The 15,915-nt window shown below is 44.2% G+C and overlaps 1 protein-coding gene and 1 non-coding gene across 3 annotated transcripts in view; one reads left to right on the forward strand and one right to left on the reverse strand.

Moving 5' to 3' along the window:
• Nucleotides 1-15,915, forward strand: part of LOC104649882 (uncharacterized) — a 139,543-nt gene that overhangs the window by 90,667 nt on the left and 32,961 nt on the right. Inside the window, exons 1-3 of one of the 2 annotated variants that reach the window (XM_074400060.1) lie at nt 9,560-9,684; nt 12,448-12,631; nt 14,994-15,043. In XM_074400060.1, the coding sequence (XP_074256161.1) occupies nt 9,670-9,684; nt 12,448-12,631; nt 14,994-15,043 (249 nt within the window). In that variant the 5' untranslated portion in view covers nt 9,560-9,669. Of the gene's footprint in view, nt 1-9,559; nt 9,685-12,447; nt 15,044-15,915 lie in introns of those variants that run through there. The other variant, XM_074400061.1, reaches the window with a different exon arrangement.
• Nucleotides 7,216-7,322, reverse strand: LOC120368267 (U6 spliceosomal RNA). Its single transcript, XR_005582453.1, has one exon. It is a non-coding gene; the product is annotated as a U6 spliceosomal RNA (small nuclear RNA).

Genomic DNA, 15,915 nt, shown 5'->3' on the forward strand with positions numbered 1-15,915 from the left:
AAACAGAGCTAGGAGCCTCTTCACCCTCCTCGTCTTTGAAAAAGCCTCTTGAAGAAATGGTTGTCATGGCATGCTTTGCTCAGTTGTTTTCCTCCTTTTATGATTGACTTCTCTTTACAAATTTATAAAATAATAACCTTGTGTATTTATCCTTCATTGCAATGAAGAAGACACATAGATCATATATATACAAGCATTTTGAAAAAAAAAATTTTTTTGAGATGGAGTTTTGCTCTTGTTGTCCAGGCTGGAGTGCAGTGGCTCGATCTCAGCTCACCACAGCCTCCACCTCCCAGGTTCAAGAGACTCTTCTGCCTCAGTCTCCCGAGTAGCTGGGATTCCAGGTATGTGCCACCATGCCCAGCTAATTTTGTATTTTTGGTAGAGACAGGGTTTCTCCATGTTGGTCAGGCTGGTCTCGAACTCCCAACCTCAGGTGATCTGCCTGCCTTGGCCTTCCAAAGTGCTGGGATAACAGGTGCGAGCCACCATGACTGGCAGAAATATTTTTTAAAAATTCTGTACAAGTGGAAGATTTTAAAAATCAGTTTAATTCAGCCTGGCCAAAATGGTGAAACCCCATCTCTACTAAAAATACAAAAATTAGTTGGGCATGGTGGTGGGTTCCTGTAATCCCAGCTACTCGGGAGGCTGAAGCAGAATCACTTGAACCCAGGAGGTGGAGGTTGTAGTGAGCCAAGATCGTGCCACTGCACTCCCGCGTGAGTGGCAGAGTGAGACTCCATCTCAGTAAAAAAAGAAAAGGAAAAGAAAAGCCACTTTGGGGTTTTTTTAATTTTTATTTATTTTTTGAGACAGTCTCACTCTGTCTCCTGGGCTAGAGTTCAGTGGCGTGATCTTGGCTCACTGCAACCTCTGTCTCCCAGGTTCAAGCAGTTTTCCTAGCTCAGCCTCCCAAGTAGCTGGGACTACAGGCATGTGCCACCATGCCTGGCTAATTTTTTTGTATTAGTAGAGTTTCATCATGTTGGTCAGGTTAGTCTTAAACTCCTGACCTCAGATGATCCACCCACCTTGGCCTCCCATAGTGCTGGGACTACAAGCGTGAGCCACTGCACCCGGCCTATTTTATTTTATTTTTTAAACGGAGTCTTGCTCTGTTGCCCAGGCTGGAGTGCAGTGATTTCAGCTCACCGCTACCTCTATCTCCCGGGTTCAAGCAATTCTCCTGCCTCAGCCTCCAGAGTAGCTGGGATTACAGGCGCCCACCACCACGCCTGCCTAATTTTTGTATTTTTAGTAGAGATGGGGTTTTACCATTTTGGTCAGTCTGGTCTCCGACTCCTGACCTCAGGTGATCCACCTGCCTCAGCCTCCGAGAGTGCTGAGATTACAGGTGAGAGCCAGGGCGCCTGGCCTACTTTGGGGCTTTAGCGTGGAGGAAATGAGATAATATCTGTAGATGTTAGCTCCTGCCTCTACATTTTCCTTTTTTTTTCTTTTTTGTAAACTCCGACACATGTCCCCAAGCCCCAGGTGGTGGACGGGTGCTGGTCTGTGGCCTGTTAGGTGCGCGCATTAGAGTCTCACAGGAGCACGAACTGCGCGTGCGAGGGGTCCAGGCTGCCTGCTCCTTATGAGAAGAATCTAATGCCTAATGATCTGATCTGAAGTGGAACAATTTCATCCTGACGATATTACCTCTTACCTGGGCAATAGAGGGAGACCTCCAACTCAAAGAAAGAAAAAAAGAAGAAAGAAGAAACCGCTACACTATAGGGAGTTGCTGATATTTTTAATAAAATGATATTTCAAAGCTGATGAATCTCCCGTCCCCCTGGAAAAATTGTCTTCCATGAAACTGGTCCCTGGTGCCTAAACGATTGGGACTGAAATGAGCATTTTATCTTTCTTCTTTTTTCCCTTCCCTTCGTTTTCTTTTTTTCCTCCCGATTCTCTTCCTTCTGTCTTGCTTCTTTTTCTTATCAACACCTTTTGAGGCCACAGGAACACAGCATACTCTGCTCTCCCTTAAGGACGAGCCATACCCCGGCCATACCCTGGCCCCCTGCCCCTCATCTCATAAACTGTCTTTCCCCTGGCAATGAGTGGTGTGTCAGCTGGTACACTGGGAGCTACATGCATACATATGCTCCTGTTATCAGCACTTCAGCTTTGATTCTCTAGCCTCCAATTTCTTGTCTAGCCTCACCTTTTTTTTTTTTTTTTTTTTTTTTTTTTTTTTAAGATAGAGTCTTGCTCTGTCACCCAGGCTAGAGTGCAGTGGTGCAGTCTTGGCTCACTGCAACCTCTGCCTCCTGGGTTCAAGTAATTCTCCCATCTCAGCCTCCTGAGTAGCTGGAATTACATGTGTGCACTACCATGCCAGACTAATTTTTGTATTGTTAGTAGAGGTAGGATTTCACCATGTTGGCCAGGCTGGTGTCGAACTCCTGGCCTAAAGCGATCCACCTGCCGCGGCCTCTCGAAGTGCTGGTATTACAGGAGTGAGCCACTGAACCCATCCTAGCCTCTCTTTTTTTTCCAGCAAGTTTGTGGGATGCCTTTCATTAAGGAATTTTGCAGCAAAGTCCCCTTCACCTGATTCGGAGGTCTTTGATAGCTCACTATGTTTTCACAGAGCCTGGCCCTTCTCATTACCTCATTCATAGGCCTTATTTATACTTCCACCTCTAATTCTTTGTTTTCGTAATGCACCAGCCTTTCTCCAATAGTTAGTGCCTGGTTCTTCACTGAACATGGATGAATTCCTGTGAATTTCACAAACAACAACAGATCCTTTCTTCAAATTTCCTTCATTCTCTCCTCAACCTCCCCCCTCACTCCCGCTTTGTACTTTGTATCTAACAGCGGCCGTACCTTCTGGAACAGTTCTGGACTGTTTTATGCTATGCAGTGCAGAGGATACACTTTCTCATAGTCTGAAGTTGCTGGCATAGCAAAAAGAAACACAAAACAAAAGCTGCATATCAGGAACTTCATTTAGTGAAATACACTTCCTCTTGGTAGTTTGCCAACTAATTTCTTTAGTGGGAAATGATATTTTGAAAATAAATGACTATTAGTCAGAGGGGAGGTGTTGGTGAAGGGAATCAATATACTAAATCAGATGTCTGTTTCAACTGACGTTGTCATTCATTATTAAACAACAGAAAAGAGACACATTCACTGGTAACCGCAACTTATTACTGTTACAACTTTGTCACCTGATTTTCATAGCAAGGAGAATTTTTTTTTTTTTTTTTTGAGACAGAGTTTTGCTCTTGTTACCCAGGCTGCAGTGCAGTGGCGCGATCTCGGCTCACCGCAACCTCCGCCTCCTGGGTTCAGGCAATTCTCCTGCCTCAGCCTCCTGAGTAGCTGGGATTACAGGCACGCGCCACCAGGCCCAGCTAATTTATTGTATTTTTAGTAGAGACGGGGTTTCACCATGTTGACCAGGATGGTCTTGATCTCTTGACCTCGTGATCCACCCGCCTCGGCCTCCCAAAGTGCTGGGATTACAGGCTTGAGCCACCGCGCCCGGCCGGCGCGAGGATAATTTTTTTAAACACTGTGCTTGATAATAATTGAATTGCTGTAGAGTATAAAAGCCTCAAAAAGTACATCACAACAAATCTAATCATTTACAAATGCACAAAATAGATTATATGTTAAACATTTTGTTTTTTGTAGGAGTAAGAATTAAAACCTTGAGGTTATCTGTATGTTTCCTTACTTTATATTAAAGGATCTATTTTTTTTCCTTTTAATGTACTCCCTGTGTTACCCAGGGTGGAGTGCAATGGCTATTCACAGGTGGGATCATAGCTCACTTCTGCTAAGAACTCTCGACCTCAAGAGATCCTCCTGCCTCAGCTTCCAGAATAGCCGGGACTATACATGTACTACTGCATATGGCTATTAATTGGTCTTTAAATCAAGTTTTTCTTCCTTTTTTTTGTGTGTGTGTGTGATAGAGTCTCACTCTCATTCAGGTTGGAGTGCAGTGGCGCTGTCTCAGCTCACTGCAACCTCCGTCTCCTGAGTTCAAGCAATTCTCCTGCCTCAGCCTCCTGAGTAGCTGGGATTATAGGCACCTGCCACCACATCCAGCTGATTTTTATATTTTTAATAGGGATGGGGTTTTGCCACGTTGGCCAGGCTAGTCTCAAACTCCTGACTTCAAGTGATCCACCCGCTTCAAAATGCTGGGATTACAGGCGGGAGCCACCACACCCAGCCTAAGGCATCTTTAAATCAATTTAACTATTAAGGTTATGGGTGGATACATATGCATTAAAAGGGCATTTTGCATTTCTCTGAACATTTTTTCAAATATTTGCCGTCCATTTATATAACTTGTTTTTGAGAATTGTCTGGTAGGAATCTTTGCAGTTATCTACTGGGGTTTTTCTTACTGAATATTATGATCTCTTTAGATGCAAAAACTATTAATTCTGTTTCATATTAGCAATAAATAGTTCCCCTGGTCTATTGCTTGTCTTTTGAGTTTTGATTTAATTAGCTTATTTTTGACCCAGAAGATTTACTTTCTTTTTCTTTTGAAATATAGCTCCAAACAGCCATTGAAGGATTTACATTTTTATCTGTTCAGTTCTATCCACTGAGTCATCCATAATTCATCTCAGTGCCTTTGAGGCTAGAATAACCTACTTATTGCATCTTTTCAAGAACTGTGTAGAGATGGAAGGAAAGTCCACCTTATGTTTATGGCCTGTCAACGGGGGAATTTTCTAAGCATTTATTTGTAGAAGTAGGTTGAGAATTTATTCTATCCTTGGATCTGAGCTCTGTCAACTTAAGAAGCATCTTAGACATCCTCCTTAGGATTTTGCCTTATTCATACAACTTCCAAGTGGACGCACACCATTTAGAGTTATCAAGTGCCATTATCTTTCTCTTTCTGTCTTTCTCTACTACTCAGAGTAAAAAAATTGCTAAAGATTCTGTTTTAGCCCTTCAATTTGTTCATTGCTTATTCAGTGAACAACTTATTCACACAGCTCATCCTGTTCTTTTGACCACCGTTAAGAATGAATCTGGCTGGGTCAGGTGGCTCATGTCTGCAATCCTAGCAGTTTGGGAGGCCCAGCTGGGTGGATGGCTTGATCCCAGGAGCTTGAGACCCTGTCTCTATAGAAAAAAAGGACGAAGCTGACAGTCAGGGTTCTTCAAACAAACAGAACCAACAAGATACACCACCCCCCTGAACACACACACCTTTTTCATATCTATTTGAAGCATTGCTTATGTCAATCAATCTACCTAGAGAAGGGGCTTTATCTTAAGGAATTGGCTCACATGATTGTGGGGGCTGGCAATTTCAAAATGCATGGGGTGGGCCTGCAGGTTGGAAACTGAGGCACAATTTCTGTGTTAGTCCTCAAGCAGAATTCTTCCTCCTCCAGGAAACCTCAGTTTTTAATCTTAAGGCCTGATTTGATGAGATATTATTGACTTTACTTAAACTGACTGTGAATGACTACATCTACAAAATACCTTCACAGAAACACCTAGACTGGTGTTTGATAAACTACTGGGCACCACAGCCTAGCCAAGTTGAGACATTAAATTCACCTTCACCTAATCATCCTGTTGGATTTTCTTTCCCGTATCACATATCCAAGAAGGCATCTAGTCTTCTTTTCTTTTTTTTTTTTTTTTTTTTGAGACGGAGTTTCGCTCTTGTTACCCAGGCTGGAGTGCAATGGCGCGATCTCGGCTCACCGCAACCTCCGCCTCCTGGATTCAGGCAATTCTCCTGCCTCAGCCTCCTGAGTAGCTCAGATTACAGGCACGCGCCACCATGCCCAGCTAATTTTTTGTATTTTTAGTAGAGACGGGGTTTCACCATGTTGACCAGGATGGTCTCGATCTCTCGACCTTGTGATCCACCCGCCTTGGCCTCCCAAAGTGCTGGGATTACAGGCTTGAGCCACCACGCCCGGCCCTTCTTTTCTTTTAAAGATCCCTCTCAGTTCATGTTTCCATGACCCTGAAAGCTTGTCTCTGCATACGCAGTCTACCGGATTTTGTTAAATATATTGTAAGATGTTGACAGCATTCGTGAGCACAGTCACTGCTGGAATGTTTCTGTGGCTAGTTCACTGGCTACACAAATGCACTGCTCCAAAAGTTGGATTTCAGTTAATTTCATTCTAGGAATTAGAAATGCATTTTGTAGAGCTTCGACATTATGATTATGGGAGCGTATCAGATCTAATGGGATCTAAGGTAGGAGGAGCTGCTCAATGTGTGGTTAAAAGCACCCATTGTGCTTTGCAGGCCTGAGCTAAAACATGTTTGCTCCTTTTTAATCTTGGGAGAACAAGGCAGGACTTGGAAAAGGACAGCTGGAGGCTTTCGTTGGCCAGGGTGCCACTACATCAGAGGAAGAACATCATCAAGTCAGATTGAGGACCTGTAATGACAACTGTCCAAGTACTGGGAGGGTGGGCGGTGGGATCATCTGATCTCGTGTAATGAGAGCAATGGGGATGGAACCACTTGGGTAACCACTGCTGTGCTGGTAATGAAGTGCAGCTTATATAGAAGCATGACAATTGAGTGAAACAAAGCATGCGGCTGGGTGCTGTGGCTCACACCTGTGATCCCAGCACTTTGGGAGGCTGAGGCAGGCGGATCACCTGAGGTCAGGGGTTCAAAATCAGCTTGCCCAACATGGTGAAAACCCCCCTCTACTAAAAATACAAAAATTAGCTGGGCGTGGTGGCAGGCACCTGTAATTCCAGCTGCTGAGGAGGCTGAGGCAGGAAAATCGCTTGAACCTGGGAGGCAGAAATTGCAGTGAGCTGAGACGGTGCCATTGTACTTCAGCCTGGGCAGCAGAGCGAGACGCCGTCTCAAAAAACCAAACCAAAACCACCAGAAGCTAGGGGAGAGGCGTGCAACCGACTCTTCCTCACAGCCTCAGAAGGAACCAACCCTGCCCACAGCTTAGTCACAGACTTCGGATCTTCAGAACTGTAAGATAATAGGTTTCCCTTGTTAAACCGCTACCTGTGGTACATTGTTACAATCACCCTAGGAAAGGAATATTACATGAAAGCTTATATTAGTTTTAGTCTTTTTTTCTTTTTATTATTTTTATTTTTATTTTACTTTAAGCTTCAGGGTACATGTGCAGATCTTGCAAGATTGTTACAAAGGTATACATATGCCATGGTGGTTTGCTGCCTCCATCCCCCGTCACGTACACTAGGTACTTCTAAAAATATGGAATGCTTCACGAATTTGCGTGTCATGCTTGTACAGGGGCCATGCTAATCTTCTCTGTATCGTTCCAATTTTAGTGTATGTGCTGCTGAAGCAAGCACAGTTTTTTGTGTTTTTTTTTGAACTAAGGACGAGATTTTGGAAATTGATTCAACTTCTCATTTTTAAGTTCGAACTTTTTTTTTTTTGCTTTGCTAATGAATAAACAGAAGTTTTTATGTACTTACCATGTAAAGAAACAAGTTCCTTAATGAGATGGTTCGATGATGTATTTTAGCTTCCATTTATCTGTATACCAAGTGAAGGTGATTAGATTACCCTTAGAAAGTTTAAGAATTGCTGATTTAGAGCCGGGCGCGGTGACTCACGCCTGTAATCCCAGCACTTTGGGAGGCTGAGGCGGGTGGATCACAAGGTCAAGAGATCAAGACCATCCTGGTCAACATGATGAAACTCCATCTCTACTAAAAATACAAAAATTAGCTGGGCATGGTGGCGCCTGCCTGTAATCCCAGCTACTCGGGAGGTTGAAGCAGGAGAATTGCCTGAACCCAGGAAAAGCGGAGGTTGCGGTGAGCTGAGATCGCACTCCAGCCTGGGTAACAAGAGCGAAACTCCGTCTCAAAAAAAAAAAAAAATGCTGATTTAGAATGACAATCTAGGGCTACTCAGAAGTTTCAGAGGCCTCTGTAAAAGAAGCAGTAATCCAACATTCCAATTTCCCACTAATTCACCTTTAGACTAAAAACTACATTTGTTTGGTCTTTATTTTCATAAGCATTTTCTCCCTAAACGCTATTAAGCCCTGGCGAGGTGACTCATGCCTGTAATCCCAGCACTTTGGGAGGCCAAGGCTGGAGGATAACTTGAGGTTGGGAGTTGGAGACCAGTCTGACCAAGATGGACAAACCCCGTCTCTACTAAAAATACAAAATTAGCTGGGCATGGTGTCACATGCCTGTAATCCCAGCCACTTCAGAGGCTGAGGCAGGAGAATCAATTGAACCCAGGAGGTGGAGGTTGAGCCAAGATCGCATCATTGTGCTCCAACCTGAGCAACGATAGCGAAATTGTCTCAAAAAAACAAAAAACAAAAAACTCCCAACTATTTTAAAAAGTTATACTTACAATTTAATTGGAATGAGCTGGAGAGGTTAGTTTTTAATGAAATTTAAAAGAAATATACTGGATTTTGGCCGGGCATGGTGGCTCAAGCCTGTAATCCCAGCACTTTGGGAGGCCGAGGCGGGTGGATCACGAGGTCAAGAGATCGAGACCGTCCTGGTCAACATGGCGAAACCCCGTCTCTACTAAAAATACAAAAAATTAGCTGGGCATGGTGGCGTGTGCCTGTAATCCCAGCTACTCAGGAGGCTGAGGCAGGAGAATTGCCTGAACCCAGGAGGCGGAGGTTGCGGTGAGCCGAGATCGCGCCACTGCACTCCAGCCTGGGTAACAAGAGCGAAACTCCGTCTCAAAAAAAAAAAAAAAAAAAAAAAGAAATATACTGGATTTTGTTTGAACAGATTGAAGTAATAATTGTCTTTCCAAATGTTTAGCAGCACCAGCAGTCCTTGACCTTTTTTCCTACATCTCTGGATAGAGAAACATTTTAAAAAATGTGTCAATTCACAGAATACGAAAGACAGCCAACTAAAAGAAAGAGTTTCATGGTGAAATCTAATCATGGAAGGATTAAAGTATTGAAGTAAGGACTGAAAACCTGCTGAGTGTGCTGGTGCATACCTTTAGTCTCTGCTACTTGAGAGGCTGAGACCAGAGGATCACTTGAGCCTGGGAGTTTGAATCCAGCCTGGGCAACATAGTGAGACCCTATCTCTATTTTTTTTTTTTTTTTAAATGAAGTCCTCTCTTCCTCGGCGCTGCCTGTGGAGGTGGCAGCCGTCTCCTCCTTGGCATCAGCCCAAGATGCTCAAAAAGAGAACTAAGAAGTTCATCCAGCCCCAGTCAGACCGCTGTGTCAAAATTAAGCATAACTGGAGGAAACCCAGAGGTACTGACAACAGGGTTCGTAGAAGGCCCAAGGGCCAGATCTTGATGCCCAGCATTGGTTATGGGAGCAACCAAATCAAAGCACATGCTGCCCAGTGGCTTCCCGAAGTTCCTGGTCCACAACATGAAGAAGCTGGAAGTGCTACTGTGCGCAACTAATCTACTGTGCTGAGATCGCTCGCACTGTTTCCTCCAAGAACTGCAAAGCCATCGTGGAAAGAGCTGCCCAGCTGGCCATCAGAGTCACCAACCCCAATGCCAGGCTGTGCAGCGAAGAAAATGAGTACCCAGCTCATGTGCATTTTGTGTTTAAATGAAACTGTAAAAACTGCAAACAAAACATAACAGCAACAAAAATGAAGTCCTGTTTTGGGGATATTTTTGCTTTTGAAACAGCGAATGGTCAATCATAAACAGTAAATCATAAGCATAAAAATGCTTAAACCAAAGGTAATTTGTTATTTTTCTTAAAAGAAGTTTATTTTATTTTTTTTATGGGGTTTCGCCCTGTTGCCCAGGCTAGTTTCAAATTCCTGGGCTGGAGTGACCTGCCTGCCTTGGCCTCCCGAAGTGCTAGGATTACTAGCTTGAGCCACCAAGTCTGGCCACCAGAGGTAATTTGAACCATTCAAAGCTACTTTGGAAATTTCCTATTCTGTTGTCTTTTAAAATACAAAGGAAGGAATTTTTGTGACTAGTTTGAAAGCTAGTTTGGTACCAGAAATACGAAGTCACTTCAATTTTGGATATTTATGATCATGAAATAGAATAACATTACTGACAATCTTACAGAAAGAGGACAAGGAAAAATATCTGTAGAGCTTTTCTTTTTTTTTTTCTTTTTTTCTTTTTTTTTTTTTGAGAAGAAGTTTCACTCTTGTTACCCAGGCTGGAGTGCAATGGCGTGATCTCGGCTCACCGCAATCTCTGCTTCCTGGGTTCAGGCAGTTCTCCTGCCTCAGCCTCCTGAGTAGCTGGGATTACAGGCATATGCCACCATGCCCAGCTAATTTTTTGTATTTTTAGTGGAGACGGGGTTTCACCATATTGACCAGGATGGTCTCGATCTCTTGACCTAGTGATCCACCCGCCTTGGCCTCCCAAAATGCTGGGATTACAGGCGTGAGCCACCGCGCCCAGCTGTGGAGCTTTTCAAAGTGATTGCATACCTTTAAAATTTTTTTATTATCTAATTAGATAAAACTAAATACTGCTTTGAGTCAATTTTTTATGAAACAATTTCCATTTACAATGAATATCTTTGTATAATAATTGAATCTCAAGCTTCTGAGGCAGCTCAGCCGACGGAGCCCCTGCCTCCCCAGGAGCTCCCGCAGCCTCCTCTCTGGTCTGTGTGGTCCACAGGAACGATCTCCATGTGCTCCACTGAAGCAGTACCACCTACACCTAGCTTTCCAGTTGCCTTATAAAAAGCCCCTCTTCCACAGAGAGCAATCACTTCTACTCCGATTTTGTTTTGAAACAACCCTCTTGTCTTAACTCGGCTTCATGTCTCTCAAAGCTTGACTGCAGAAACACCGCCCCGGGTTCCACCAATCAACCTCTGTTCTTTGCTCCCTCCTCCTCCCTGCCCATAAGGATAACAGCTTACCCTTTTGCAGTCCTTAAGAGACACCAGGGCTGGGCGAGGTGGCTCAGGCCTGTAATCCCAGCACTTTGGGAGCTGAGGCAGGTGGATCATGAGGTCAAGAGATCAAGATCATCCTGGCCTACGTGGTGAAACCCCATCTGTACTGAAAATACACAAATTAGCTGGGTGTGGTGCATGTGCTTGTAGTCCCAGCTACTAGGGAGGCTGAGGCAGGAGAATCACTTGAACCTGGGAGGCGGAGGTTGTAGTGAGCCGAAATCGCACCACTATACTCCAGCCTGGGCGACAGAGTGAGACTCCATCTCAAAAAAAAAAACACAAAAAACCAACGTAGCACAACAATGTCAATGTAATTCTTAAAAAAAAATGCCACTTTTAAGTGTACATTTAAAAATGGTGAAGATGGTAAATTTTATGTTGTGTGTATTTTACCACAGTTAGGGAAAAAAGCAGATACGGTTTTATACAAAGCAGTTCTGGCATATGTGTCTTTTAGTGGCACAGACAGACTTTCGTCATGTGTCTAAGTCACCCTGGGGGGAAATGATCTACTTTGGTTTGCTTGATTTGACCGTCTATGTTGATCCTGGGAAAATCATTTCCCTAGATAGTCCAGTTGCCATTTAAAGAATGGTCAGGAAGGTCCATCACCTTTTATATATGTCTGGTTTATAGAAAGCATTCACGCTCACAAAATAGCCCTGCAAATATCCAGTTGTCCAGTTACACAGGAGAGCCAAGTTCCCCCAAAGTGAAGCCTTTGGAATAACCCTAAGTTCTTCTTAATCATGGAAGTTTTGTCTCCTTCCAGAGCCTAAGAGATCTACCTCTGGCCGAGTGTGGCAGCTCACACCTGTAACCCTAGCACTTTGGCAGGCCGAGGCTGGTGGATCACCTGAGGTCAGGAGTTCAAGACCTGCCTGACCAACATGGTGAAACCTGATCTCTACTAAAATACAAAAATTAGCCATGCGTTGTGGTGGGTGCCTATAATCCCAGCATTTTGGGAGGCTGAGGCAGGAGAATCACTTGAACCCCGAAGGCGGAGGTTGCAGTGAGCCGAGATGGTGCCATTGCAGTCCACCCTGGGCAACAAGAGTGAAACTCCATCTCAAAAAAAGAAAAAAGAGATTAACCTTCATCTTTAGCCCTACTGCCCACGCCAAGTGCAGTAACACCACCATGGCTCACTGCAGCCTCAAACTCCGGGGCTCGAGATCCTCCCACCTCAGCCTCCTGAGTAGCTGGAACTATAAACACATGCCACCACGCCTGGCTACTTTTCTTATTTTTTGTAGAAACTGGGTCTCCCTATGTTGTCAAAGCTGATCTCGAACTCATGGACTCAAGCAATCTGCCTGCCTTGGCCTCACAAAATGCTGGGATTACAGGCATGAGCCACCACACCCAACCTTGGGCTATTTTTATTATTGTAGTTTTCAGCTTCATTGAGATATAACTGACAAATATATTGTATAATTTAAAGTGTACAACATGATGATTTGATATACACATACACTGTGAAATGATTAGCATGATCAAGTTAGTTAGCACATCCATTAACGCCCTTCATTCCTTTTTTTTTTTTCCCACTCTCCCAGGCTTGGGGCATTAGCCCTCTTGATTCTTCATCAAGGGAGAGAGAGCCTGCTCAGCCAAGCACCGACACTTCTGTTCTTCCTCCTGCGCTGGTACTTAAAAACCTACCCCTGCTCTCGGAAACCAAGACGCAACAGGACTTTCTTGTCTGCAGACCTCGCTTCTGCTTCGTTTTTGGAGGCCAAGGTATTTTTATTCAGCCACGGAACAAGTTTGCAAGAACGGTTCCCATGGTCAGGACCTGTAACATTTACAACCACATATTCAAACAAACCATACAGGGACATTCCTCAATTGTTCCGTGATGAGTTAGAGAGAAAGAAGAGCTGAAGCGCTTCTTAAAGGAGCTTTCTTTCTTGTGGTTTATTTTATATAATATGAATAGTTGGGCATAAAGTTAACTGCGCTAAAGCAATTCCTTTTCTCATTATTTATATACATAAACAGACTCTACTGGAGGCTTTTGGTGAAGAGGGAGTTAAAATTACAGCCCTGTGGCATTTCCATATAGCAGCAAAACGTAGCTGTAATTCCTACCTACCACTGCAGTCTCTCCTTCTAAACTGCAGGCCTCTCTCTTGTTTTCTCAGCCATTTCCCTACATCCTAACCACCAAGGACACAGGAAAATACTTGCTCCTAGAATCTGCCCTCCTTTTTTGTAGTTTTAAACACTATCTAATGTAGCTGGTGAGTGCCATCAGCTTCTGTCTTAAATGTGATAAAATCACAAAATGTTTTCTGACCTTCCAGACCTGCAGCCTCAGGCTGAAGGTTTAAGTAAGCTGATCTCCCTACTTTTATAGTTCTGTTAATTTTGAAATGCTATGTACTAAGCTCAGTATGAATCATAGTTGTCTGTCAAAAACAAAGCTAGTTGTCTATTACATATTATGCAGTTTGTTTTCTTTTTTTTTCTTTTCTTTTTTTTTTTTTTTTTTGAGACGGAGTTTCGCTCTTGTTACCCAGGCTGGAGTGCAATGGCGCAATCTCGGCTCACCGCAACCTCCGCCTCCTGGGTTCAGGCAATTCTCCTGCCTCAGCCTCCTGAGTAGCTGGGATTACAGGCACGCACCACCATGCCCAGCTAATTTTTTGTATTTTTTTTAGTAGAGACGGGGTTTCACCATGTTGACCAGGATGGTCTCGATCTCTTGACCTCGTGATCCACCCGCCTGGGCCTCCCAAAGTACTGGGATTATATGCGTGAGCCACCGTGCCCGGCCAGTTTTCTTTTTTAATTGTAGTTGGCAGCTAATTTGAGGATCATTGCAGGGTACCTATTTTCTTCCTTCACTATGTCTTGGGCTTTTTTCTTTTATTGGTGAGAAAAAAGAAAAGGAAATAAAGGCCAGGTGCGGTGCCTCATGCCTGTAATTCCAGCACTTTGGGAGGCCAAGGCGGGCGGATTGCCTGAGCTCAGGAGTTCAACATCAGCCAGGGCAACACAGTGAAACTCCATCTCTACTAAAATACGAAAAACTAGCCAGGTGTGACAGCTGCAGTCCCAGCTACTTGGGAGGCTGAGGCAGGAGAATTGCTTAAACCTGGGAGGCGGAGGTTGCAGTGAGCCTAGATCACACCACTGCACTACAGCCTGGGTGACAGAGCGAGATTCCATCTCCAGAGAAAGAAAACGAAAAAGTCTAACCAATCTGAGTCACATCATTGATTAGGATAGCAGATGAAGCACCTAGCCGGAAAGATGCGGCAATCAATTTCATGAGAATTTCTCGTGGGAGATGAGGAACACTGCTGGGCAAGTGTTGGATTTTGGTGGAGGAGGAGCAGGAAACTTGGGAGACTGGGACTAGAAAGCAATATCAGGTAAGAGATGTTCCCCTGCCTGTCTAGAGGTGTGGCCAGGTTCCGAGGTGAGGGAAGGAGCCTGGATGAAGTCTATGCTTACAAACCCTGGATAAGCAATTGTTTCTCTACCTGTCTCAAACTAGTTTCACACTGAGGCTGCTTCTCTATATCTCAGTTTGCATAGCTGCTATGTTAACATATTAACTTTTTTTTTTCTTTTTTGAGACACAGTTTCGCTCTTGTTCCCCAGGCTGGAGTGCAATGGCAAGATCTGGCCTTACTGCAGCCTCCGCCTCCTGGGTTCAAGAGATTCTCCTGGCTCAGCCTCTGGAGTAGCTAGGACTACAGGTGCTGCCACCACACCCCGCTAATTTTTGTATTTTTAGTAGAGGCGGAGTTTCACCATGTTGGCCAGGCCAACTCCTGACCTCAAGTGATCCACCCACCCTGGCCTCCCAAAGTGCTGGGATTACAGGCATGAGCCACTGCGCCCAGCCTCATTCTTGTCTTTAGAGTCCGGACCTTCAGACTTTGATGTACCTTTGATCAGGTGCATCCTTGCATATTCTTTTAATAAATCCCTTTTTTAGTTTCCAACCACAGCAGGTTTCTGTTGCTTACAGCCAATGATACACTATAATGCTTATCTGTTCATCTAGACGGAGCACTTTGAGGGCAGGTACTCTATCATTTTGCCTTGGTGTTCTTTGACCCCTCAGCCCTGCTGCTTTCCTTTCCAGGCCACAGAGGCAGCACCCAACTGTGCAGAAGCACTGAGAATACAACACAAGTAGGTGACAAGAACCTTGCCCTAGAGAATCTACCGTCTAGATAAGGTAGCAAGATTTGTGTTTACTCAATGACTGTGGCTAATATGAAGCAGAATGTGATTCAGTATCGAAATTGGAGGCTCACTAATAAGGTCACTGTGGGGTCCAGAAGTAGAAAGGTCAGAGTGGGTTCCCTAGGGCATTCTCTAGTGGAGTTTCTTGGAGAAGCTGTGAGGACCTGGGTGAGCAGAGGCAGAACATCTGCAGGGAGTAGCAAGGCTGCAGTCAGACTCCCTGTACCACACTTTCAAAAAGTCAACTTTTTAAAGTTAATGTGGACTTGCGATGAGTTGGCTCACTGCAGCCTCAGCCTCTGGGTTCAAGCAATCCTCCTGCCTAAGCCTCCCAAGTAGTTGGGTTTACAAGTAGGCACCACCATGCCTAGCTAATTTTTGTGTTTTTAGTACAGGTGAGGTTTCACCATCTTGGTTAGGCTGCTCTTGGACTCTTGCCCTCAAGTGATTCACCCGCCTCAGCCTCCCAAAGTGCTGGGATTACAGGCGTGAACCACCATATCCGGTCCTCAGCGATCCTTTTATTTTTGCATTGTATATGGCACCTGCTTATGAAAGCAGCAAAAACAAAACCCAAAATTCTAGGGTGAAAAAATATCAACACAGGAGAGTTACAAAGAATTATATTATGTTTCACATATGCAGTTAAAAACTTTCTCCAAATATAAGAAAAGATTTTGGAACCCTGGTTCATAAACTTTGAAAACCTTTGGTCATTTTAAGTAAACCAAAGAAGGAAAAACCAGATCGCCTCCAAAGGTAAACTTTTTACAACCACTGATCTTAACTGCTATAACAAAAGAAAATATCTAAAATGG

This window comes from Saimiri boliviensis, chromosome 5 (genome assembly GCF_048565385.1).
Source record: "Saimiri boliviensis isolate mSaiBol1 chromosome 5, mSaiBol1.pri, whole genome shotgun sequence".
Lineage (NCBI taxonomy): Eukaryota > Metazoa > Chordata > Mammalia > Primates > Cebidae > Saimiri > Saimiri boliviensis.